At 41.1% G+C, this 25,280-nt stretch overlaps 5 protein-coding genes across 7 annotated transcripts in view; 2 read left to right on the top strand and 3 right to left on the bottom strand.

Moving 5' to 3' along the window:
- Window positions 1-5,836, bottom strand: part of LOC125295265 (membrane-associated phosphatidylinositol transfer protein 2-like) — a 61,361-nt gene extending 55,525 nt beyond the window's left edge. The window contains exon 1 of the mRNA XM_048244528.1: window positions 5,267-5,836. The gene's annotated coding sequence lies outside the window, so the exon portion shown is untranslated. The remainder of the gene's footprint in view (window positions 1-5,266) is intronic.
- A 3,869-nt stretch (window positions 5,837-9,705) lies between these two features.
- Window positions 9,706-11,342, top strand: mtrfr (mitochondrial translation release factor in rescue). The gene is made up of 2 exons (XM_048243382.1): window positions 9,706-10,301; window positions 10,585-11,342. The coding sequence occupies exons 1-2, from the start codon at window positions 10,032-10,034 to the stop codon at window positions 10,822-10,824; spliced, it is 510 nt and encodes a 169-aa protein (XP_048099339.1). The 5' UTR covers window positions 9,706-10,031; the 3' UTR covers window positions 10,825-11,342.
- On the bottom strand, window positions 11,287-15,629 carry LOC125294540 (cyclin-dependent kinase 2-associated protein 1-like). Of its 3 annotated transcripts, none has more exons than XM_048243384.1 (5): window positions 15,594-15,629; window positions 13,162-13,307; window positions 12,989-13,086; window positions 12,765-12,891; window positions 11,287-12,046 (listed from the first exon to the last, which is right to left on the bottom strand). In XM_048243384.1, the coding sequence occupies exons 2-5, from the start codon at window positions 13,232-13,234 to the stop codon at window positions 11,979-11,981; spliced, it is 366 nt and encodes a 121-aa protein (XP_048099341.1). In that variant the 5' UTR covers window positions 13,235-13,307; window positions 15,594-15,629; the 3' UTR covers window positions 11,287-11,978. The 3 variants fall into 3 exon arrangements, with proteins under 3 accessions (XP_048099341.1, XP_048099340.1, XP_048099342.1); XM_048243383.1 differs by lacking the exon at window positions 15,594-15,629 and adding an exon at window positions 13,666-13,759; XM_048243385.1 differs by lacking the exons at window positions 13,162-13,307; window positions 15,594-15,629 and adding an exon at window positions 13,666-13,844.
- On the top strand, window positions 14,119-19,336 carry kmt5ab (lysine methyltransferase 5Ab). Its single transcript, XM_048243380.1, has 8 exons — window positions 14,119-15,018; window positions 15,361-15,449; window positions 15,708-15,861; window positions 16,743-16,887; window positions 17,205-17,295; window positions 17,444-17,503; window positions 17,616-17,806; window positions 18,200-19,336. The coding sequence occupies exons 1-8, from the start codon at window positions 15,009-15,011 to the stop codon at window positions 18,408-18,410; spliced, it is 951 nt and encodes a 316-aa protein (XP_048099337.1). The 5' UTR covers window positions 14,119-15,008; the 3' UTR covers window positions 18,411-19,336.
- Window positions 19,102-24,827, bottom strand: rilpl2 (Rab interacting lysosomal protein-like 2). Its single transcript, XM_048243381.1, has 4 exons — window positions 24,373-24,827; window positions 23,592-23,740; window positions 22,902-23,078; window positions 19,102-20,568 (listed from the first exon to the last, which is right to left on the bottom strand). Exons 1-4 carry the CDS (start codon window positions 24,667-24,669, stop codon window positions 20,547-20,549), a joined length of 645 nt encoding a protein of 214 aa, XP_048099338.1. The 5' UTR covers window positions 24,670-24,827; the 3' UTR covers window positions 19,102-20,546.
- Window positions 24,828-25,280: the final 453 nt, after the last annotated feature.

Here is a 25,280-nt window from a genome sequence, read left to right as displayed (position 1 = left end):
TCTGCGTCTGGCTGTTAAATATAGGCACGGCGTGCATAAAAGCCAAGTGCACTTCACTGAGCAGGATTGTGACAACAATTTAAACACTTAATGGAGAGACGTGTGTTTGAGCTGACCAGTGACCATTTCTAATGTCAGAGTGGCACACAGGGACAGGGACAGAAAGAGGGAGAGGGAGAGAGCTGCACACATGCACAGAAAAGCACTGTGTTATGTTCATATCCCTTCACCACATCACAGAAAAGCACTGTGTTATGTTCATATCCCTTCACCACATCACAGAAAAGCACTGTGTTATGTTCATATCCCTTCACCACATCACAGAAAAGCACTGTGTTATGTTCATATCCCTTCACCACATCACAGAAAAGCACTGTGTTATGTTCATATCCCTTCACCACATCACAGAAAAGCACTGTGTTATGTTCATATCCCTTCACCACATCACAGAAAAGCACTGTGTTATGTTCATATCCCTTCACCACATCACAGAAAAGCACTGTGTTATGTTCATATCCCTTCACCACATCACAGAAAAGCACTGTGTTATGTTCATATCCCTTCACCACATCACAGAAAAGCACTGTGTTATGTTCATATCCCTTCACCACATCACAGAAAAAATCATATTGGAACATGGCAGTAAGATTTGGCATGTTCCATACTCATGTGATCAGCAATATGTAGGTCTACATATTTATTTAGTTTCTCATATGGATGAGACCATCTGTCTACCCTGATATGATCAACTGTCAGAGCAGATGAAAAACATGCTGGGTTATCAGGAATCCACCAATGAGGACACACTCTTACACACTCTTGTTCTTTAGGCTGTAAAACAGAGACTTCTCCATCTGTACACAAAAGAGCCCATGTTGACCACAAACTGCCCCAGCAACAGAACTTCCTACGTATGTAAGAGCATAGATGGTCATAAAAGGTTATTTTGATGTGCAAACCTCAATGACCTTTTGATCATTAGTCAGCACTGAGCCAGAAACAGAAAGAGAGGAAAGGCAGAGATAGAGGAGTGAGGTGAGAGGAAGCCTTGTGATGTAGGGAGGAGTGGGGGATGGATGGATAGAGAGGTGGAGGGAAAGAGACAAAAACACTGAGGGAAGACCTCCATCTCCATCTCTGTCCTCGTTTAACATTTCTCAGTCAACAGAATGGGAAGAATGACAACCATTAAGTATAACAGTTCGTAGTCAGTATGTAGCCTACCTTACCTAGAGGAGCATACTGCTCTTACACTGCTCTTTATAATCTCTCTCTCACACACACACACACACACACACACACACACCACACACAAACACACACACACACACACACAAATATAAATGTATAAACACGCAAAATAATGAAATGTTCTGAAACAAATGCAGTGTTCCCTGCATTGTCATCAAGTAATCTAGAAACATTCAGTCATCAATTCACATAGAGATCCAGCTGACTTTGACAGACTTCTCACAAAATAGAGAACCTATCACAGCATCTTCTTAGTACTACTATAGTAAACAGAAGAAGTTCAAGTTCAAGAAGTTCAATTTCAAGAAGTTTAACCTGTTGAGGAGTCCATGTCCATCTGTTTGCCTGTAAGCTCTGTAATGATTAAAAAAAATAACCATTGTCCTCTGTGTCCCTATAATCCCTCATCCACCACACCCTGCTTTCTGCTTAAGCGGCTCATGCAAACAAAAATTGAATCCCCACCCTCACAAACACGCACCTGCAGGACATACGCCCTGCCCTCACCGTCCCTGAACCACAACGGTCAACTCATTTCCATGACCACTGCACTGCTGATGTACCCTTGCTACAGGAGCAAAGGAGCCTTTTGATAAGTATAAGTATAAGTATATATACCCTTTTGATCCCGTGATGGAAATTTGGTCTCTGCATTTATCCCAATCCGTGAATTAGTGAAACACATTCATTAGTGAAACACACAGTGAACACACAGTGAGGTGAAGCACACACTAATCCCGGCGCAGTGAGCTGCCTGCAACAACAGGGGCGCTCAGGGAGCAGTGAGGGGTTAGGTGCCTTGCTCAAGGGCATTTCAGCCGTGCCTACTGGTCGGGGTTCGAACCGGCAACCCTCCGGTTACAAGTCCGAAGCGCTAACCAGGCCACGGCTGCCCAAAGAGATAAAGAGTAGAACTGATACCTTTAAGCACATCAGAAACATCGGTGTTGGCCTAATGTCATAAAATAGGAACAGCGTTCAGATGGAGAAGCCGGCGATCATCATCAATATGTTCATTCTGAGGTCTACCAGTAGACAGCATAGTTTCAACAGCATAGCAGAGTTGCAACACATTTAAAATATACACAGGTGAGGTGTTAACTTCCTAGTGCTATAGGTATGGGATTTCACTTAGCGGACAATCAACAACCAAGCCTATTTACCATCAAAAATCACTAACAAAGCAACCTTTGTGGGCAGAAAACATCACTGAAAGGAACAGCCTTTCAGAGCATTTCACTGGAGTTATCAAGAAACAACAGTAGGTCTCCAGGACCGTGACTGACTGTATGTTTTTATACCAACGTCTGCTCCCTTCCTCCAGGTCAATCAACAGTATGTGCATCAAAACCACAACAACAATCTGAGCTCCCAGATCAAAGCACACCATCAGCACACAGCTCTGTTCCATCTGTACCGAGGGAGGCTCCTCTCCGCACTCAAACAGAGTGCCTGAGCGAGAGAGTCCGATACAGAGCTAGGAACACTGAGGTCTGGTGGAAATCCTACGATAATGTTTCTCAAATAACGTAAAGCCCTTTCTAATAACAGTCCAGGGCAATGTGTCATGTGCCTAAGTCATGTGGGGACAATATAAAAGTCTTCATAATTCAGACCAAGTTGGGACCAAGAGCCCCCTTCAGGGTGGAAAACGGAGATGGCTTGGCGGAGAGGACCAGACAAGGTGAAAGGCACAGGAAAGAAAGCCAGAGACAGGGAGAAAGACTGTTAAACAAATCAGAAGGGGTGGATGGAAAAAAGCCATTCACACTTGACTGCACTGAGCACTCAGAGTCTCAGTCTCTCTCTCTCACACACACACACACACACACACACACATCACGGCTCAGAGCACTTCCTGTTGTGCTGGCCTGACAAAGGAAGTGATAAAAATCACAGAGTAGCTGACTCCGAGGGGAGGAGAGAGACAAAGAAAGAAAGTGACAAAACTTTGAGGGTGCATACAATTGCCTCCATATCATATGTACGATACTCAGGCCTACTCATGCACATGGCATGTCAGCACATGTAGGCCAATGCATTAAAAATATGAAGCTCTCTGAGAGTGTGTGTGTTTGTGTGTGTGTGTGTATGTATGGGTATATATGTATGTATGTATGTATGTATGTATGTATGTGGAGGATTGCATGAACACGTGACTTCAAGACTATGTGTGGGTGTCCTTTATTTCCAGAAGAATTTAAAGCTGTGTTGCAAGTATGTATGGAATGTGTTGAGGTTTCAGGCTCTCCAATATGTTTGCATCCACTATACTGAGTGGCAAATCATGTCACTTTATAGCCTACTGCTGCTGAAGAAAACACAAGGATTCAGTGCTCTGTTATTTTGCCTCTTATTTCAAATTCACTTTCCTCTACCCATATGTAGCCTAGCCTACCAGACATACCAGGCTGAAGAAAGCATCATAACATAAACGTACAAAAACAAGATGAGTTACCCTAAAATAAGTTTTCTACAAAAGAAATGCAGCCGATTACAATGATGTATAGATAAAGTCAATCTTAAGAATTATGGAGTAACAGATGATAGGTTTACGTTGGCTGTTGAGTGCTGGCTATCATAGAAGCACAAAACACAATACCCTGGAATCTAATGAAGAGAGATGACTGGTCTGAAGAGTCTTCTTGCACCTCAGAGTGATAGACTGATGTTAATGAGGTGTCAAAGGGGTCATAGTGGGTGTGGATGAATGGGTGGATGGATGGATGGATGAATGGGTGGATGGATGAATGGGTGGATGGATGGATGGATGGATGGATGGATACATGATGGAATGTGGGTGTGTTCTTGCCATTGTCATCTTGCAAGAAGCTGACCATGTTAGTCTCTAAACTACCACTGATGAAATAACTCCTCATCATACACATACAACACACTCACACACAGAAGGTGTGACAACAGCCGCAGACACAAACACAGCATACACATTTAGTTAGTGCAAGTACAAAAACAAGGTTCAAAGCTGGCAGTGAATCCACAAAATCAGATACTTTTTCCAGGATATTATGAAGATACTGCTTTTATGCCTCTCCTCATGCTGGCCACAGAACATCTGCCTCTCTATCTGCGCCTGTGTGTGTGTGTGTGTGTGTGACGGAGTCAGTGAGAGAGAGATGGGCATGTCTGGCCCAACTTAAGTCACTGGAGCAGGGGTAAGTCTTTGGTTGACTTTGCTGATAGCAATGGAAACAGGTCATAATGCATACAAAACAGAAAACCTCCTCCTAGAGACAGGGTGAGGGATGACTAAAACCATAAAGCGGACAATTTGTACTGCATAAATGATACAATGGAAAACAACCAACCACTTAAAGGACACAACAATGGGGCCTATCAATGCATCCAACAAGTCTTGGAGAGGAAAAACCTACACAAATCATTATTAACATATTGCAGCTAGTCAAGCTCACAGGTTTTTCTCTATAGTAATCATGATAAAGAGGAAAGGATGCATCGCTCATCGGTCTGTATTCCAGTACATTCTCATGGTCGTGACCAGACCGCCACTAATTCGGCTACGTCATAACCGTGACAGGTCGGCTGCTTTCGGTAAAATAAATGTCGTCTCTGGCAGTGACATTGATGACAACACAAGCTAACACAAACATATGCATGCATACGGATGCATGCTGCCTTTACATTAATTACCTGAATCTCACCATTTTTATAGGCGGCGTAGACTAGGCTACTCACGGAGGTGAAATTATAAGATTATTAAACCCCATGCTGCAAACCCCTCTGCTGTCAAAGCTCAGGGAGCGTGTGTAGCCTCCCACCTAGCCAACAAAATAACTTGGACACATGTCGTGGATTCTTTTCCTGTGGTTATCCAGTGTGTCCTTTAACCAAACACCTTTACATCAAGGCAGTTTCCTAGCAACATCCCCGCTTGTTAATCAGAGATTGATGGCTTGCAAAGACCATCACACATTTCACTGAACAAACACCACCCGCGCCTGTGGTAGCCTGCCTACACACGTTGTTGAAGACTCACCTAAAGATTCACACAACGAATCCGTGTCTTTGTGTTGTCTCCTATTCAGACCCAAGTTCGTAGGCAGCTGTTTATACATCCAGGTAGCCTTCCCATTAAGGCAAGAACACAATCCTCCACGTAACAAGAAGAAGGCTGGCTTTCCGCTGTCGTTCCGTGTTACTAGTTTCTTGTCTGAAACCAACGCAACATAGCTTATACACATAGGCTATTAGAGCGCAGAGTTTCCATATTGTTTAGTTATTTATAGGCTTCGTAGGACAGATGTATCCAGCTGTAATTGTATACTCCCATTTAACACTGGTTTCCAGAACTGAGCAGCCTCAAGAGCGCAAGCCGAAGCGAAAGGACGTCACGTTTTGACAGCCGACATAAGAGTCGCGTTGTAGTAGTAGTAGGAGCAGCAGCTGTGTCCTTCAATTTACTATAGCTTCACTATCAATTTTGCGAACAAAGAGTTAGCTGGCGGGTTCTGCTTCACAACAGCAGGCAAAGTGTCATACTTTCGCGATACAACAGAACGCAAAGAGAGACTAGGGCGAAAAGTCCTTGCCATTCTATAAAGTGTGAGAGCTGTCCCGCCTGTTTTGCTTGGTGCGGGCAGACCCCTTCCGTTCCGTAGTTCCATTCGGACTTGCCCTCACCCAAGACATCCTAGGTACTGTGCACCGCTTGCTGGAGTGACACAGTACTACATTGATGTGCAGACTTAACGCTGCTTTCATTCAAATTAGTCAGGTTTACAATGGCCACCTAAATACCTGATAAGAGTAATGATCAGGTCAAGGTAAAAGTTAAGGGCACATTGAAAAGAGTTCCTATGTTTTATGCTTCTCTTTGTCCTGGTGCATATGTGAGCGCACATCATGACACTAACCACACAATCTTAGAAAAGCTATAGGCCTATAATACCTAATGGGGTAGGCCTATTCTTCTGCATGCATACAAATTCACACATCACATATTTGTGGACTACATTTCCAAATGATACCCTACCTATTTCATGTGAATCTGTTGTAATTATTTTTCAGCAAATGCTGGTGACATTTAGGCCTATTTATAAATATTCACCAGCAGCCTTGTGAATTATCAACACTATTCATTTTGATGATTGATCACATGGGAATTTTGCCAAATAATGTCACTAGGTTAAATATCCAATCCTCAGGTCTTTGCACTGGCTCCCAGTTTAGAATTAAAAGTTCTATTTCTTGTCTGTCTGTAAGACACGGCCTGGGCCCCAGTTATATTGCGGACGTGTTTGCACAATATAGACCTGCTAGATCTCTTAGAGCTACTGATGCTGGTCTGCTGATACTGATGCTGGTCTGCTGATAGTGCTCAAACAGGGTGAAATGGCATTTAGCCATTATGGTGCCCACTGCTGGAACCAACTCTCAATGGAGATCGGATCTGCCCCAACATTAACAAGAAATTAAAAACTCTATTATTTTTGTACTGACTTTGATTAATGTGTTGACATAATCATGTTTAGTTCATTTTATTTTATTAGATTTGTGCTATTATTTACATATATTTCGGTCTGCTTTTGTTCATTAATAAACATTATTTTATCATAAAATGTAGAGCCCTTTGAATGACCATTGTGTATGATAATGTGGCATATAAATAAAACAAAAATGAATTAGAACTGAAATAAAAGATCATATTTATTAATTTGTGATGGAAAACAACAGTCAAAAGAAACAATCAGACAGACATTATTTACAAAGGTCATAAAATTAAATATGCCTCTACATATTTCAGTTCTGTGAACTGTAAGTTGCATCAAACTTTGACCAAGTTGGAGAGAGTCATAATCAATTTAAGATAAGATAAGATAAGATAATCCTTTAATTGAGAAATTTGCGTTGTTACAGCGTCCAAGACAACCCCATACATCCCCCATACATCTTCAGTAGGACATGCAGCAAATACACATTACACAAATACACATTCCTTGGGCATGCTTCCCAGCACCATACCTGTTTGAGCTCATGTGGGGAAAGCACAACCACCATGTACAGCCATTTATCGCAGTAACAGACAGTCTTATCATCCTACTACGCACTAATGCTAAATACATAAAATAAATAAATACAACAACAACAAGGATAACCTTTTCTAATGGGAACCCACAGTTCTTAAGAATAGTTACATTGTCCTTGTGTAATGTATAAAACTGTATAAAAAAGTAGTCAGTAAAACATCTCCAGTAGTTCTAAAGTGCCTTGTGCTCTATTGGGGTGGTGTTTATTATACAATCTAACTGCAGTGGGTAGGAAGGACCGGTGATGTCTCTCCTTTATACACACAGGGTGTAGCAGCCTGTCACGATCACTTATCGATTAGAAATCACATTTTATCCAGGAGTTTTATTTGCGAATCCAAACAAAAATTGTATACCTGTTGTACATCCCCAAATCAGAAAAAGTTGGGACGCTGTGTAAAATGCAAATAAAAAAAATGTGATAATATACAAATATTGTGAACCCTTAGCGGCACATAGACAGGCCATTTTAGCCCATGCTGTAGGCACTAATGCACTTCCACACCATCATAGATGTTGGGTTTCGAACTGAGCACTAAAACAAGTTGGATGTGTTGGATACTTGGATAGGCCCTGTCCTCTTTAGCCCAGAGGAGTCCATGATTTCCAAAAATAACTGAAAATTTTGATTGGTCTAACCATAAGACCTTTTCCCATGTTACCTCAGTCCATTTTTCTCCTCAGTCCCAACAAGCTGAGGCCCAGATAAGATGGTGGTATTTCTGTATTACGACTAAATACAATTTTGGCTGTTGCATGGTAAAGTTTACACTATAGCATTTCTGAATTGAGTATCAAACTGTGTTCATAGACAATGGTTATCAGAAGTTCTCATGAGCCCATACAATGATTTTCTTTAGAGAAACAGGTCTGGTTTAAATGCAGTGCCATCTGAGGTCCCAAAAGACCACGGCCATCCAATACTGTTTTTCAGCTCTGTCCCTTGTTTGCAAAGATTTCTCTGGATTCTCTGAATATGATGCATTTCCCAAATACTTCACAATTTCATGGTAAGAAGCATTAAAGGTGAACTTGGCAACTATTTCAACGTAATAAACCCGTTTAGAAATCATTTGGATGGTTAAATGACCTGTTACGGTGAAAATGGTGACTTTTCCCGCTGCCCCTAGCGTCCACAGGCGGAAAACCAACCTTGCAACATTGAGACTACCGTCCTGGAAAGAGAAGTGAGAAACAAGAAACTCGTTTTAAATCGTGTTTCTTACCTTGTAACATCCACATTGTCTGCCGAACTTTTGCTAACCGTTTTGCTAGCTTGTAAACAAATCCATGTGCTTTATCGTTACCTTTTTCCACAGTTTGAAATAGCATAATGCACAATTTCTCCAGCAGAGGGGGAAATCCTGCCAAGTTTCCCTTTAAAATGACATTGTGTCATCATTTGTGCACACAGGTCACAGAGTGATGAATACCCCTACATCTTTACTTCTACGAGACCCTGCCTCTTTCGGATGCTCTTTTAAGTTGTGAAACATTCCTCCTTTTGTTTTCTTTATCATTACACAACTTTTCCAGCATTTTGTTCCCCTGTCCCAACTTTATTGAAACGTGTTGCTGGTATTAAATTAAAAATTAATATATATTTTCCATGAAATAGTCAAATTTGTCATTTTCAACATCTGATATGTTGTCTGTGTCCTTTCTGCAAATAAATATGAGTTTACGACATTTTCAGATTATTACATTCTGTTTTTATTTTAATTTCCCCCACATCCCAACTTTGAGGTTGTAAAACAGAAACTGAATGTCTTAAAGTATATATCATTGCATTTGTCATGTAATTTGTCATTTCCCAGCATACCCTGCTGGCTTTCCTCATGCCTGGTTGAAACCAGACAGGAGTATTTTATATTGTTATCATGAAGTAATAAAGACCTTTGACACATTCACTAAATGGGACACTGACAACAAGCCTTAAAATAAATCTTACAGGAGGTATCAGTGTCCCTATACCCAGCCTTTGGGCATATGGGAAATGTTAGGTAAACAATAACATCAAATCTACCAACTTGTCTGATTATGCAGTGTTTAATTTACCAGTGGTAAAATGTAGCCTGCAATGTTGTTGCTAAAATTTAACAATCTGGGGGAAATGAGTAGGCCAGGCCTTCACTTGTCTTGAACAGTTTGGCAAACTTGGATGGGATAGCAGCCTATCAAAAGTACAAACACTTCTTCCTGGAAGAAGAAGTAGGCTAGAAAGAAGAAGAAATACATTCAGCCCATTGGACTTCCTCACAATGTAAAAAGAAACATAATTGTAACATGTGTAACATCATCGAAACAAATGTAACATTACGGGATCTTTTCGTATAGGCTATTTTCGTCACCCTAGCCACTAGGTGGCAGGAAGGGTTTTATTTTTCCGATCTTGTCAAACATAGTAAGAAAAGAGAAGGAAATGACGGACGTGTTTTATAACCGTTTGTGAAGAGTTTTCAACCTAAATGCATGTGTCGAGATGTCTTTAAGAATATGTGCACTATTACACTATTGGAAGGACGCAGCAAATGTTCGTATGGCGATCACGAGTAATTCGTTTTCTTCCTAATTACCTGGCTGGCCCTAATGTCCATATTAGCCTACCATTGAAAGGTCGACCCGACCGTCTGAATGATATGGGGACGTGTCACAACAACCCTAGACAACATTTAATGTTTTATTTGTCGAAAGTTTCACTGGTCATAAATTGAGATGACGTCTCGTGGCTTGCCACTATTTCGGTGCGTTTGGGGAATAGCGAGGTCTGGACACCATCCTGGGCAATCTCGACTGAATAACGTTTCCTCAGGATGGCCACAAAGTCAGGTTGCAGGGAAGAAAAAATATTTCAACCTCCCCAACTTGAAAGAGGAAGAACTAGAAGAGCAGTTTGTGCGTGGATCTGGCCCAGGTGGACAAGCCACTAACAAAACAAGTAACTGTGTGGTACTCAAACATATTCCCACAGGGATTGTTGTGAAGGTGAGTCACCTGGCTGTCAATATTGAAGTTATTCTTATCTTTGTGATTTTGGGCAAATGTCAGACCTTCAGTGTTTTGCATAAACCAAAGACAATTGGATTATATACAAAAGTAGTGGCACAGATAAGATGATGATAATGCTTTTAGTGTGCTTTCATAACATGATAGGGGTTCAGGCTTTTTCAGTGGCTGATGTGTATAAATAAAATTAGAAAAAATTCCACTTTCAGCATGGCACCAGTGGTTGTACCATTTTAACACCTACTAATCATCCCCTTTTCAGTGTCATCAGACACGCTCCGTGGAGCAGAACAGGAAGCGGGCACGTGAGATCCTGAGACTGCGCCTCGACGTATTTCTCCACGGTGAGGAGAGTGAGGTGGAGCAGAACAAGAAGGAGGCTGTGGTGAGAAAGCAGGAGAAACGGCGCCATGCCAACGAGAACCTTGAGAGGAAGCGCCTTTTCAAGCAGAGCTTGCTGGAGGAGCTCCCCCCATCCAAAGACAACAAGAACCAGGGATGAGATGTCTGACTCACTTAGTGCTGGTGTGCAACATTTGGGGACACAGACCTCCCTACAAAACATAACATCTGACATACAGCCAGATGGATCACTAGGTCTCTGTCTGTCCTGTGAAGTCTACAGTTCTTCAGACTTGTGCCTAAGGCCTCTGGGATAGAATCCAGTCAGAGTGCTCATGGATAGTCTACTTATTAACATTGTGACTCAACAACAGAGAGGACGACGAGGAGCACAGAATTGTGAAAAAGGGAAATTATGCTGATCGTTAAAACCCATTGCATGCATTACACTATGGGTAAAGAGTTTGCAATCCAGAATGTTGAGCAATTCCACACACAAGTATTGAAGAAGTAAAATGTGAAATGCCTTCTTATGTGCAGTACCGTTTTGTGCATTGTGCCAGCAGCACAACAGACATTAAGATTGTGCCCTCTCAATCTGACTTTAAATGATAGGAGACAATTTACATTAAAATATGTTTTACTTATTACACTTAGTAATAAACAAGGAAATGCAAACAATTGTCTTCATTGAACTACTTGTCCATACCATGTGTTTGGCACCGTCTCATTCTCACTCAGCGATGCTGTCTGCAGCCTTGTGCCACATAAACCATGCAATTTCCAGAAGCCCCACAGCATTAAAGATGCAGTCCACCATTCGGTTTTCACAAAAGGTTGTTGATATTTATGCTCAACACCCAATCAGTTTTTACGATCAACACTCCTCCGCTCCATGTTCCTGAAGCCGCGTGTTGATTGGCTGGGAGTGTGTGAACACCAGAGCGCAAATACACAACAGAGAGCTAGAGGGCCGTGAGGAGCAATTTGCTGAATTTGACAAAAACTGTAGGATTAGAATAGTGGACTGCAACTTTTAATTTGTAACATGCAAACATTTTTGTACAGTTTTGTAATCCAAAGAGAAATAACAATATTCCCTAACGGGAACATAAACAAGTCCAGGAAATTCCTGTGTAGATCAAATATACTGTTCTTTCCCTTTTCAGTCATACATACTCATATGCATACACACTCATACAGTACAGCTACATGTAACAACAGTTTGATTTTTTTGTTGTTGTAACATTTGTTTTTGTTGTTTGGGAAAGGTGGGGATGTGATCTGACTGGAGAAGGCAGGAACAAAGCAGCTTTAGGACCTGGCATTCCTCTCTGTCTCAGCCAAACACTCGCGCACCAGCCCTCGTGCATGGATGATGCCTGTAATATACACATGAACATTAATCCAATTATTTATCCATGACCTAATTTTTAAAAAATGGCAAAAAAGATTTTGTGGTCACATAATCTTAGACACAGTAAGAAAACCTTGTGTTCAACATCTTGTAACATGTAACTGGGTGATGTGTAAAAGCAACACCAAAGCACTTTCCATCTGTCGCACGCACGCTATTTGTTTATCCAGCACCGGCTTTGCAAATAACTATGTCCACAGACAAGGCAGAGTATGTTGCATGATTTCATGAAAGTATGGTGTATTGCGACATGAGAAGCAAGTCAAATTTGTAGTTTCTTATGTCTCATTCCATCGAACTACAGATCCGCTACCCGATCTGGCAAACTGGCATAGTGCGGTTATAGCCGACAGAGGGTCGCGAAGCAAATGCAGTAGTGCCGTTCACCCTGTTACAAGTTGGTAAACCACTGAAACGATTTTAGAGACATTATTTGAAGATACAAAAAACTCTTTGGTGTTGCTTTAAGCGATCACATGAGTAGTGCATAGATGAGTCAGTAGAAACCTGTTCACAAACCCTCACTATCACTACAGATAGTATGTGGGTGTCCCTATGACATCACACTACATCATTTTTTGCACTAATGGCCCTTAGAAAACCTATACTGTATTTTGCTCACAGACAATGAAGTGGGGATAAGGCCATTGGAAGACCTATATTTTGTGTGTAACAAAGTGTACCTCTCTTGAGTCGCTCCATGGCAGTCTTGCTGCCAGCGTAGGTCGGCCGGATCTCCTTCCCCAGCTCCTCAATGATGGCGAGCAGTTCTGCATACTTGCTCTGAGGCACCTGGGTGCCACTTGTACCCTGTAGAAGCAAGTCCCCCCAAATTATATCTCAGTGTTTTAACTTAAAAGTTTGGTATGTCATACGCAAACTATTCAGAGAGCTTCCACATACATACCTGTGTGTATCCCAAAGATGGTGGTCCATAATCATTGACAATAGGGCGGTAAGACTGTAGCGTTGCAATATTTGGGGAAGGAGAGTGGACTGTCCCAACTGCACATAGAATAACTGATCATAAATGACTGTGCATGCACAGAGAGACTTTCCAAAAGTAAAATCAATATTTACCATAAGTTGATCTGTAACTGAATGGATTTATTAGATTTGTGCTACGCTTTAGGGCTGACAGGGGGGAAAGCATGCAGTGTGCCTCCTTAAACGCTGGGTGTCATCAAAGGGTCAAATAATGCTCTTCATCCAGATCAATCATTAGCCTTGGGGGAGACAATCATGGAGGAAGCTGAGCGGTCTGAATTAAGCAGCCGAAGTGATACATTTTTACCACGTATATGGAGAATGTTCATCTGGGAACAAGAGAACAGTGGTCCGTCCGCTTTTGTAGATAAGCGATTGTTCAACTTTCGCCTTCGAAACTTTAACGATGAGCTCGTGCGAAACGTTTTGGATTAGTAATAATGGCGGATATGAATCAGCTCGCAGGATCTGACCCTATATATATAACTGGACAAAAACTACAGACACGAGCTTTCCCCAGGTATTCAATACAACATCGAAATTTGCATCCGATTTAATTGTCCTAATCATGAAAACGAACCGTTATTTTTTCCTTACCCTGATTCACGGAAGTTCCCTGAACATTTTGGTGGAGGTTTGGTTTGTAAGACATTCCCAGAGACATGATAATTTGGAGAAATAAAAACGTCCTGAAATCACTGAAGCGTCTCTGTCTCCCTCCGACACTTTTTGTTTACAGCGGGAGCAGCACCGGCAAATATGGCCGTCACTTTATATTGACACCCACAATGCAATATATCATAACAATGGCAATTTTTCCGACATTTTACCAAAAATAGCAGACTTTGAAAAACAATGACGGGACTCAATTACAGTATTTTACAGTAACCTACAGATTTAAAAACTTTGATTACTAATACAAAATCTTCTTTCTGGGATATATACGTAGCCAAGGGCATATATATTAAGATAATAAGCTGACCCACGATTAAAACTTCAACGAGCAGATGATGTCCAACATTTACATGAATCAATAAAACTCGCCCACGTGCACGACACAATCACATAGGCTACAAACAGTCCTGAATTACTTTAACAAATATTGATTTTCTTCTGGCTGTGTTCACATAGCCTATATAAAACAAAACTTTCTTATTCAAACGTGGAACACACCAAAACATATGTGTATAGAGTTGCAAATGATTTTGAGATGTTAACATCATGTGGAACCGTGACTTTAGCTACGCTGTTGCTTGGTTTTATTCAGTCTATGGTTTTACTACGAGATATACCATCGACCCATTTTGCTTGCCGTAAGATGCTCAACTAGATCGATTTTATGAATTATTTATTAATTATTATTATTATTGAAGGATTGTTTTCGTGGCTAGTAGTATGGATTCACCTCAACGCTTGGGTCCAGGGGTAACCTCCTAGCTATAACATTGGACTCTGTAAGACCATGTTAAAATACCAGTTTGTATACTCAGATAGGCGTGCATGTATCTTGTTAAGTGTGGTTGCATTACAATTCCTGGTATATGATATTATCTTGCCGGCGTATATTATTATTGGTTCAAATGTTATTTTAATTTTCTCTACTTGGACCTAGCTCGCAACTGAGACAAGGAGACAAGCACCCTGCTGCTGCTAGTCAGTTGTAGACTACGTATTTGGCATTCATCTCAGTAACCAATCAAAATCCATGTGCCGGGACTTTCAACCAATCTGCTGTGTGGTAGATTTTTAAATAACCAGGAAGTAAGATAATCTGTGGAGTGTGTGGAGCACCAGAAAGAACAACGTTATTAAGGCAGGGTGAATATTTGAGAAATTTTAAGAACAGCGGACAAATTATAAATTCAGAGTAACGTAAAACCCCAAGTTAGGTGATTTAAGTAGGTTATTTCTAGAAACCAGGCAACATTTAACACACCAGAATGGCGAGAGGTAAGTAAATCAATCCGCTAACGTTAGTTAACATTAGCAATGATGGCATGATTATCCAGTTGTAACGTTAACGAAGTAGCTAGATATCCACTGCAAGTTAATGTTCGTGTTCTTCTAGTGAGCTAACGGACTAAGCGAATTTTCCCCAGTTGGACAAAGCGCCCTCATGGAGTTAACTTTTAACACAACTTAACGTTAACTGTTAAGCTAAGTTAGTCAGTCAACAACATCAGTGCCTATTGCTAAATTAACTTAACGTTAAGTTAACCTACTGATGTTTAGTCGTGTCTCTGATATTTTCTCAACTTTTAGTTGTCTTGATAAGTTATGTTCTTTCTTAAGGGAAGAAAAAACAACTCGCAGTCAGTAAACCTGAAGACACCCGTAAAGTCGTGAAAGGAACCAAAGAAAACAAACCAGAAACCAATGAGGTAACGTTATTTTCGCCTAACATAGAGCACATTTTATGCTTTAACTAACGGACCTTAACGTTACTCTATTCTTGTTTAGTGTTCAAGACAAGTTCAGATTGATCCATATTCATGATCCATAAGTTATAGAAGATATCAACTCACCCGTGCCTGATTTTACCAGCTGTGTGCCCTGTTGTCATGGTGAGGTGACTTGCCACGAGGCTCCAGCTGAGAGCCAAGTTGATACAGCATGGTTACCTGTACATTCTCTTGCAGACTCCTGTGTGTCACGGTCAAACTACTATGCACAGTTTCCTCAGCCCAAAAAAGACGCGGTCTCCTCTCCGCCAGAGTCCTCTCACCTTGCTACATGAAGAGAATTCCACTTCAGCCTCTATTGCTCCAAAGGACGGCGTTAAACAGGGAGAAGGTAGTAAATTAAGTTGTTGAGCTCACGCGCCTTCCAGCTGTCATATGAAACGTGTTAATGCAGGACCTTGAAACCTGAATGCGTTCTGTTTCATACTCCTTTCTGTCACCAAACCGTTTTAAATAATAGGGCCTTTAACATTGTGGGTGTCAAACTTTTATGGTGATCGTAGTTTGCCAGGCTGACTTCACATAGTGACGTTCAGTTGCTTTGCTTTCCACAAAACCAGTTCTTCCACGACACTGATTGTACAGCTGAGATACTTCGAAACATGGCTAATGACGTCAAATACTAAGTTTTTTCAGTGTAAGGCTAAATAAGCTGCAAACCAAAGTGTCCTACAATACACACCCTACTACCTTTGCTTATAGCAAGACTGGAGAGAAACCGTGATACCTGTATGTGTATACACCACAAACCACTTAAAATGGAACTCAAATTCCACTATTTTAGCTGGCTTTTATTATAAGCCTAATTTATGCTTAGCCTTTACAAAGAAATAACTGCTGTTATGGGACAGCTATACTGCATTTCCTTTTTCTAAAGTACAGTGGAGGACCGTACAGTAATATGTTTGTCCAAATATTGCATTTGTGCAGTATATACGAAGCGCAATGCAGGTTAAAAATATTGCATTTAGTGCATATGGACTGCAAATAATTTTTCCAAAAGTCAGGTCAACCCTAACAAAATAACTGCACTAACTAGAAGTAGTGCAGTTATTTTTTTGTTAGGGTTGACCTGACTTTTCATTGCAGAGGAGTAATACGTGGGCAGAGACACGCACTGTTTTTCAACTAGAGTTGTTTCGTTTATTAAAGAGGTACAAACCATATGCTGAGTGCTTGTATGGTGACCTCAGAATTCCTGTTTACCCACAGCGAGACAGAATCTGAGCCATCCCAACACTACAGTCACACTAGAGGCAACAAGCTTTCCCGTTGCAGATGAAGACAAATCACCTGATGCACCATCTCTGCCCACACAAAAGAACAAGAGCAACATCACTAGGACTAACATGAAAAAGTGAGTAACAACTGTTATTAGGTCAAATAGTGTTACAAATGGGTAAATGAGGAGGGGGTTATTGTTTACATGATTTGGTTGGCTAATGAACCATTGGATAGTTAAAATGAATGGCAGTAGTCAGAGTTTACTCATTAAAATATTTCTGTTGTCCGAATTCAGCTGTTGCCATGGCAAATGAGCTAAGTGGTCAGTCGGGTCCCAGAGATCATCTGACTGCATGAAAACAGGCCTTTGTGTAACATGTGCTCTCTTGTTTTTTTGTTTTTTGTTTTTTTTTTTGTGCTCATTTCATCATTGTCTGGATTATTGTGCAGACCAGAGAGAAGTGATTCCCAGCGGAACACAAAGGTCACAGACTATTACCCCATCAGGAGGAGTTCCAGGAAGAGCAAGACTGAGCTAAAGGTATGTTTGGGGGTGATATTTTGCTAGCTTAACTTGTTTTTGTAAAAAAAAAAAAAAGAACTACACAAGGTGCACAGACCATCAGTGCACAGGTGTTAGTTGCAAGTGTACCATAAGCTGAGTGCAGGTTTGTGCTTTCTATCATCAGAGTGAAGAACAGCAGCACATAGAAGAACTGATAAAGAACAATGTGGAGGAAGGACTGGAGGTAAGGCATGAAACACTCACATTTTTTTTGGGCGTGACTAAGAGTTACAAGCATTAATGGCTGGTGAAGATTCAGTGTTTTTTTGTACTAGTGGAGTCCTCTCCCCTCTTAGGTCAGGCACCTGGAAGGAAAGGGGCGAGGTGTGTTTGCCTGCAAAGATTTTCGAAAGGGTCAGTTTGTGGTTGAGTATCATGGAGACCTTGTGGAGATGGTGGAGGCCAAGAGGAGAGAGGTGATGTACGCACAGGACCCCACCACTGGGTGCTATATGTACTACTTCCAGTTCCTCAGCAAAACCTATTGGTGAGTCAGCCAAAACATTGCAAATATAGACACCTTCTCACATGGATTTAAGGAAAACTTGGGTATTCTAGATTCTTAACACACCTATGCAACAAATCCACTGTACTAATTTGACCTAAAATGTAATTCCATTGGCTGAAGGTTTACTTCCTAAATGCATTGTTATGATCGAAAGCAGTTAGTTACACTTCAGGACCTATTCTGAATAGTGAAGCCAAGTGCCAAGACTCGTTTTAACTTGAAACTTTATGTTGTCAGTAAACTATATATAAAGTAGTGGATTTGCTATGTCAAAACACTTCCTGTGGAAATAAAGCATCAGATGATGTGGCTGATTTGTATGTACTGTGATTGCATAGTGAGCACCAGCTTAGAGCCTTCCCTTTCCTTCAGTGTTGATGCTACGATGGAGACTGACCGTCTAGGTCGCCTGATTAACCACAGCAAGAGTGGCAACTGCCAAACCAAACTCCACAGCATCGGAGGCACCCCACATCTCATCCTGGTGGCATCGCGGGACATCCGGTCAGGAGAGGAGCTGCTGTATGATTACGGGGACCGCAGTCGAGAGGCAATTGCAGCCCACCCCTGGCTCAAGCAGTGACCCTGCCCTTAACCTAAACATTGCCTCAATCCTCTGGGTGCATCAACATCTTCTCCAAGGAGGCAATTAAGAACTGGCTTGCCTTTTCCTGATCTTTCACCCAAACAAGGTGGCTTCCTCACTGGTAGGTTCCTAAACAAGACCCAATCCGTTCAGGAGGAAGAGAAGTTGAAAGGACAAACGACACTGGTGAATAGTAGCAGTGAATGTCAAATTCACACTTTATCTTAAGCCCTTGTTTGGAGGCAAAAAGGTATGATTTTATAGTTTTATAATTTGTCAGTGATGATTGAATTGTACAGTGGGTTGGTTGCACACTGTTCCTTCTGGATGGGGAGAACTTACATGGGCAGTGGATGGCTTTACAGGTAACCTAGTCACCACACGCCATATAGTAGTTCTAAAGAACTAACTGACTACTACTAGGTCAATTGAAAACATGACTCCTTATGCTCATTCTTTTTTTTTTTTTTTTTTTTTTAAAGTGTCTGTGTGTGGGCTGTGTTCAATTGTACATACTGGCTTTTTTTTAATCTAAAGACTTTTATATGAAAAAAGTGATATTTTGTAGTGTATGAGCAGAGTTGCAGCAAGAGAATCTTTGAATCTTTTTTCCTCCCCTCCAGCAGTAGCTCAGTTGTGATGTTCTATGAAATAATTGCCCATCTCTGACAGAGGGCATGAGAAAGTGCTCTTTTAAAAGTTTATTTTTAACAACAAATGACACAAACATTAGTGTTTTCTTAAAACTAGGGGTTTGTACAAATTGTATAGGAAATGTTACAGCTAAACAGAGCTCTCATACTGTTAAACAACCCTATTACTAAAGCTTGAAAAACACCATTTTCTTATTTTATGTAAATAGTATCACACAGTGAATACAGTGTAACTATTTGTTGCTGTCAATAAAATACAACTGTATAGAAGCTTCACTAATAATGTTTCTTTAGATACTGGTTGGATTCTATTTTTATTGATTTACTTTTAACACATTGCCCAAATGAAACCACAAACTGCCTATAGACCCTTTCAATCTGTTCCTAGAGGGTTTCTGGTTGAAACATTCAAAACCAATGCAGATCAGATACTTTATTGATCCCCAAGGGGAAATTCAAGCATCTATCTAACTATCTAGATACTTTAGCATAATGTTATACAAAATGTCGACTTTAATACTTTTTTGTTGGTCCCAAGTTACCAGTAGCATTTTTTGTGCTACTGGAAATGCCTTAGGAACGCACATGTTTGTTTCTGCAGTTGAAAGGGTCTATGGTTTGCACTGATTTTACCCCATACTTCAATGCCAAAATGGAATGTTACTGATTTACAAACAATTTCAGCCCTATTCGGCCAGCTACCCCATCCCTCTGATAGACAAGTAAAGAACACATTTAAAACTATGATTAATGATAAAATAATCCCAGTCTAGGGATTATGCATAATTATTCTTCTTAAAGATTGATATAAATACTGCTAAGGAAAGTGACCTCACTCAGTGGAGTCTATTTGTGTGTTATGAGTTTTATGGCATTTAAAGGTTTGGGCACTCCTGGTCAAAATGTACTCCTGTTACTTTGAATAGTTAAGTGATTAGAACATTAAACTGTTTTTTTTTTTTTTTTTTTTAACCATTGGAAGAAGGAAAAAAGTATCACAACAGTCTGGGCATCCCAAGAGATTTGAGCTCTCCTTTTAAGGAAACTAAAAATCCACCATTTTAAGGGAGAAATGAAACTGGATTTTGAAAAATGAATGTCAATGATTTAAATAAAGGAGAGCAGCAAAACAAATTTGACCTCTTGTACTGTACATTTAGGAAATCACTTTCACCTGCTTTGCTATTCACAGCAACAGACATATTGACCAGGGGCGCCCAAACTTTTACATTTCACTGTGGAAGTCTCATTGTTTTTCCACTGCATTTAGAAAATCACCCATAAGGCACTGTGTGTCTCTTATCTCAAACATATTTTACATGGGTATATCATCACCCTGCACTGACATGTGAGCGAACTGGAATTTAAAAAATAATTGTTCAATCATTGACAATCATCCATGTAAAAAATATAACCTGTGTATAAAAAATGGTCACCTAAGTCAGGGCTCTAGTTGCGAGGCTGGTCATCAAAGGGTCTCCTATTTCCGGCGGAATGAAAACCTGCAAAGAAAGAAAAGTGTGTCTCTGAAACAGCATTGACCTTAAAGATCCAGGGTGTCACTTTTAAGAGTTTAGGATGCCTCACAAGGAATGGAAAAGCAAAGAATTCTCAAACTCAGGAGCTACCAGTAACAACACATTAACTCCAACAACTAAATGGGCATTTTGAATGTCTAAGAGCTGACCGAGTATGGTGTGCTTTCTTCCAACAAAAGTCAAGCTGGCATTAACTTGTTCAACTCTAACCCTAAAGCTGATATAATCTACAATATGACTATACATTTGGTGCTTTGAAACTGGTTGACTGGTTCAATCTGGAATGTTTTGGAACCCCCTGCGGGTGTAAGAACGAGTTCTAGAAATCACGTCAGAACAAAATTCCCACAGCTACCAGATTAAAACAACAAATCTCTGAAGTGCAGAAAAAAAACACGTCATGCACAGTACTATTTGTGAATGCATCTCATGTGTGTGATGTCGTGTGAGATCAGATGTCATGAGATCAGTGTGTTATAGGACTAAAATGAACAAATAAAACATTGGTTTGAAGATATACTAATTAGTACCAGACAGTCAGTCCATTTACAAACTTTGCTTCTACTTCTTTCGACCTCTCATCCCCCTCATGACAATTTATATTGTTATTAGTGTTATATTAATAATGAATGAATGGAATTGTACGGTCCTTCAATTACCATCAGCCTAAGTCTGAAGTCAGTGAAGCTAAAATAGAAGAGATGCTGAAGTGTGGGTTAAAAACAACTCACAGCAAAAATCTAATTTCGCTTCTGAATTCCTCACGGAGTTAAACTCAACACTTGCGTGTAAGAAAAGAGACAAACAAGTAGTCATGGATAGAAAGTGCCTGGGTGAATACAGCACATGCTGAAGGACCTAAGTGACCAAGAACCCTAGCAACTGAGCAGAGAAACAATGGCACATCCCATAACACAGCGAACACACAAAACACAGTACAATCCACACCATAGTGGACAGGTCACACTATTTTTCATTACCTGGTTAAGACAATGTTAAAGCAAACTGTACAGGACCAACATGACCGCTGCAGTGGAGAGAAACTTGGCATGGCTTCGTGTCTAAAATACATAGCCTATATTTATGTCGTGTGAGACTTCTGTACAGAAATGTGCAGTAATGACAACTCAATTTTATCGCTCCCACCAATTCAAATCGCTATACTGCACTATATTGCAAAGGAATGTCTGTCGAAGAATCCAGTTACACACACACACACACACGCACACAGTACCAGTCACAAGTGCATGATTAGAGTGTCTGGCCAATGACGTGAGCTGAACCTTGCCAGGATTACCAAGACAACAACCCATATTGGGGAGGCACATCAACAGACCTTATTGAACTGAACTAGATGTGCTCAAGGTGGTAAAGTACTGTTCTACTATAACAAAAATGCCCAGTCATGCTTATTGAAAAAAAAAAAAAAAAACAACTCTGCCAGCAATGCATACCCAAACAGTCACACCCAAAACAACAACAGGTTCCAAATCAAAATCAGAGGCCTAAGCGCTACTCACTCAGCTACAACAAATAGACTTAACTCAGTTTAAGTCACTTTAAAAATGAAACCATAAGCTGTTCAAAGAACATAAGCATTGCGCTTAACACTCACTCTATAAAGAAGTATTATGAAGTTAATGTGTAAAAATAATGAGCTTAGTGGCTAATGGCCAACAGACTTGCGTTTCAAAGGCCACTGGCTAACTAGTTTGCTGTGATGTATTATGACAACATGCTGCTGTCTAGCTGGCTGCATACTGTGGACTGAAAAGAACTGTGTTTGTGCACAATACTGGCTCTGTAAATGGGAAACGAAGCACTTCACACAATTCGAGCAAACACACTATTCCAGCCAATCAACAAGAGATGCTTGTTTTCCAACATTGTTTTCCAGGAGCATTGAGGGAGTGTATTTGATTGACCGCTGAGCTCAATCACCAACAATCCATGGAGAGCAGTTATACCTTTAAGTTGGAAATGTGGGGTTCTGGTGGAATAATAATAATAATGAAGCATTTAATGCCAGATACACACACTGGCTAGAGGTGTGTACATGTGCATGTGTCTGTGTGTGTGTGTGTGTGTGTGTGTGTGTGTGTGTGTGTGTGTGTGTGTCTCCTTTACCTTAGGCTATTTCATACTACTAACACAAAAAAAGATGAATGGAACCACACATGGGTCTACATTTCTGAATAAAAGGTCTTTCACAGCAGAATACCAACAACCCAACTCTATAAGCTCCCCATAACTTTTCTCTCCATCCTCTCACTGGTCAGACCAAGTGACACACTCACAGTTTTTGGATGGCGGTCTTCTCTTCCCTGGATTCCTCTTTGGGCTCTTCTTTGCTCTCATCCTCCTCTGTGATGGTGGTGATGTGAGGGGAGATGGCTGGCGTGCTGGGGGCAGACTCCAGCTCCACCTCCACCATGGCCAGCTCTGTGGGCTGGGCTGGACCTGACAGAAGACCACTGCGGATAAACAGGATGAGTGCAATTCAGAGACAGATGACAAAATAATCTGGTATTATGAGGGTTTTATCAGACTTCATTGAAACTACAATGGCTAGACAGCACGTTTTACATTTAGATAGGAAATTGTGTAATGTGTACACTGGTTACATCCGAAGTGTGTATTTGTAATGTGCTAAATAACCCCATATCTTGGCATCTGTTACTTGTGTAATACAATAAAGAATGTTGCATTACATTTTGTATGGGGAACATCAGACCCCACTGTTGAGCCTTATGGAGGTGTCGTGGGCCTAGTTCAACAAAATACCAATGAAGGAAAGGGCCTGTTTGACAACCCCAGTAAAAATTATCTCGAAGTCTGCTCTGTTGGTGATGTATTTTGGCCCACAAAGATTGCTTTGTTTTGATGGTAAATAGACTTGGTTGTTGATAGGCCGCTACCAAGGTAACACCGCTCCTGTGTATATCTGAAATTAATGTATAGTTTCTGTGTGTGTGTGTGTGTGGGACCTCTTGTATAGCTGCAACTCCTCCTGAGCTATAAGTAGCTGGGCCTTGAGTTGGTTCCTCTCCTGCAGCACCTCTTTAAGTTCTTGCATTGTGAAGCGAGGGCGGTTGGGGTCCTTCAGGTCCACCACCAGCTTGTTGGGTCCCAGTGTCTACAGAAGAAAGTACACACTCTCGTTAGCAACAGATGACGAACCACGCACAGGGCAGTATGGACCATAGGTCAGAGATGGCATGACAAACAAGCCTGCATGACGAATAATTATTCTATGACACAGAGGTCACTCAATGCCCCAGATATGAAACGGGCCGAATGATCAAATGAAAACACTGTTGTACACATGGGAAAACTATTCTAGAGCAGTGATGAGATCTCTGGTTGATACTCCACTGCTTTCAATTCAATTAGCTACCAATATGCTGTAACAACAAATCTGAGTTCACACGCTCTGCTGCCTGCCAACTACATATAGTGCCAATGACACATATGGTGCAGCATCCCCCGCTATTCCGCTGACAGTGGATCTCCCCTGACCTGGCGTGGATGAGTGTGCTGTCTTGGATCAGATTTACACAACAGCTACTGGTCACTTTGTTACTTTGACTAACGCCAGATTAAGGACTGAATCGAATCCTTAAAATAAAGCACGAGAAATTCTGACTCCAACTTCAGTAAATTGAGAAAATTCTATGAGATCATTTGTGTAGCCTGCATCCGCCTGACTGTCACTCTATGCTAGTCAAGGTTCAATTTTCACCTAAGTTCACCGAATAGCCTACTCACCGAGCCCTGTTCAGATGATTTTTCCCCGACCACTCGGTCCAGTTCTCGTTTCAGGCTGTCTCTCTCCATTTTCAACTCCTCCAAAGACAGGTTGTACTTGTTGACCAACACCTCAAACATCTCCAAAACACGGACAATTCGGAATTGTAGGTCAGAAACATGTGCACCCGCCTTGCTAATTTTTAACAAATCTCTCCCGATCACGTAAGAAATGTCATAAACATCCTCCACTGTGAGCTGCAACGCGTCCTTTTCGAAAGCCAAAGCAGGCGAAGAGGAGTCTCGCAGTCCGTCCATGACTGTAGACGGTGAGTACCCTAAAGTTATATAAAGTTTACCAAGTTTATTTCCTTGATGTTTCGTTGCTGGGACTGAAAGTGAGATAGAAAAAAGTAAAAAAGTTTCGCCAGCCGGGCACCGTGTGACGGGCAGTCGGGCACTTAATTGGGAACTTCCTTCTTCTTTATTGCACTTTGACTGGCCTTCCGTCTGTCAACTTGAATGGCATTAGAAGCAGCCAATGGTCTGGCAGCAACTAGCGATTAACCTATCAGTGTTACACCCGCCTATCAGTGTTGCCCTAGTGACAGGTGAAGCCATGCGAACAAACGAAGAAGGGGCACGTGATGGTTAGAATTTGAGGCCAGTGATAAGTATGGGTAAGGCACAACATTTTGGCACAGAAACAGTGTAACTGTTAGTGCAATTTTAATTAAAATTGATGATGCAGGATGCTCCAAACCCTCTCATCTCAACAACAAATGTGTTGTCCCATATTGAACCTAGGGTTGCCTACCTCTGAATTTGTCATTTGATATGCCTAGCTTACCAGGTAGGCCTACCTATGCCTGTTTTCCCCCAGTTGCCCTTAATTTGATCTCCATTGTCCTGTAAAGAAAAGCTTTCAT

This window comes from Alosa alosa, chromosome 5, assembly GCF_017589495.1.
Source record: "Alosa alosa isolate M-15738 ecotype Scorff River chromosome 5, AALO_Geno_1.1, whole genome shotgun sequence".
NCBI lineage: Eukaryota > Metazoa > Chordata > Actinopteri > Clupeiformes > Clupeidae > Alosa > Alosa alosa.
Note: the sequence above shows the minus strand (reverse complement) of the source record. Positions and strands in the feature narration are given on the sequence as shown.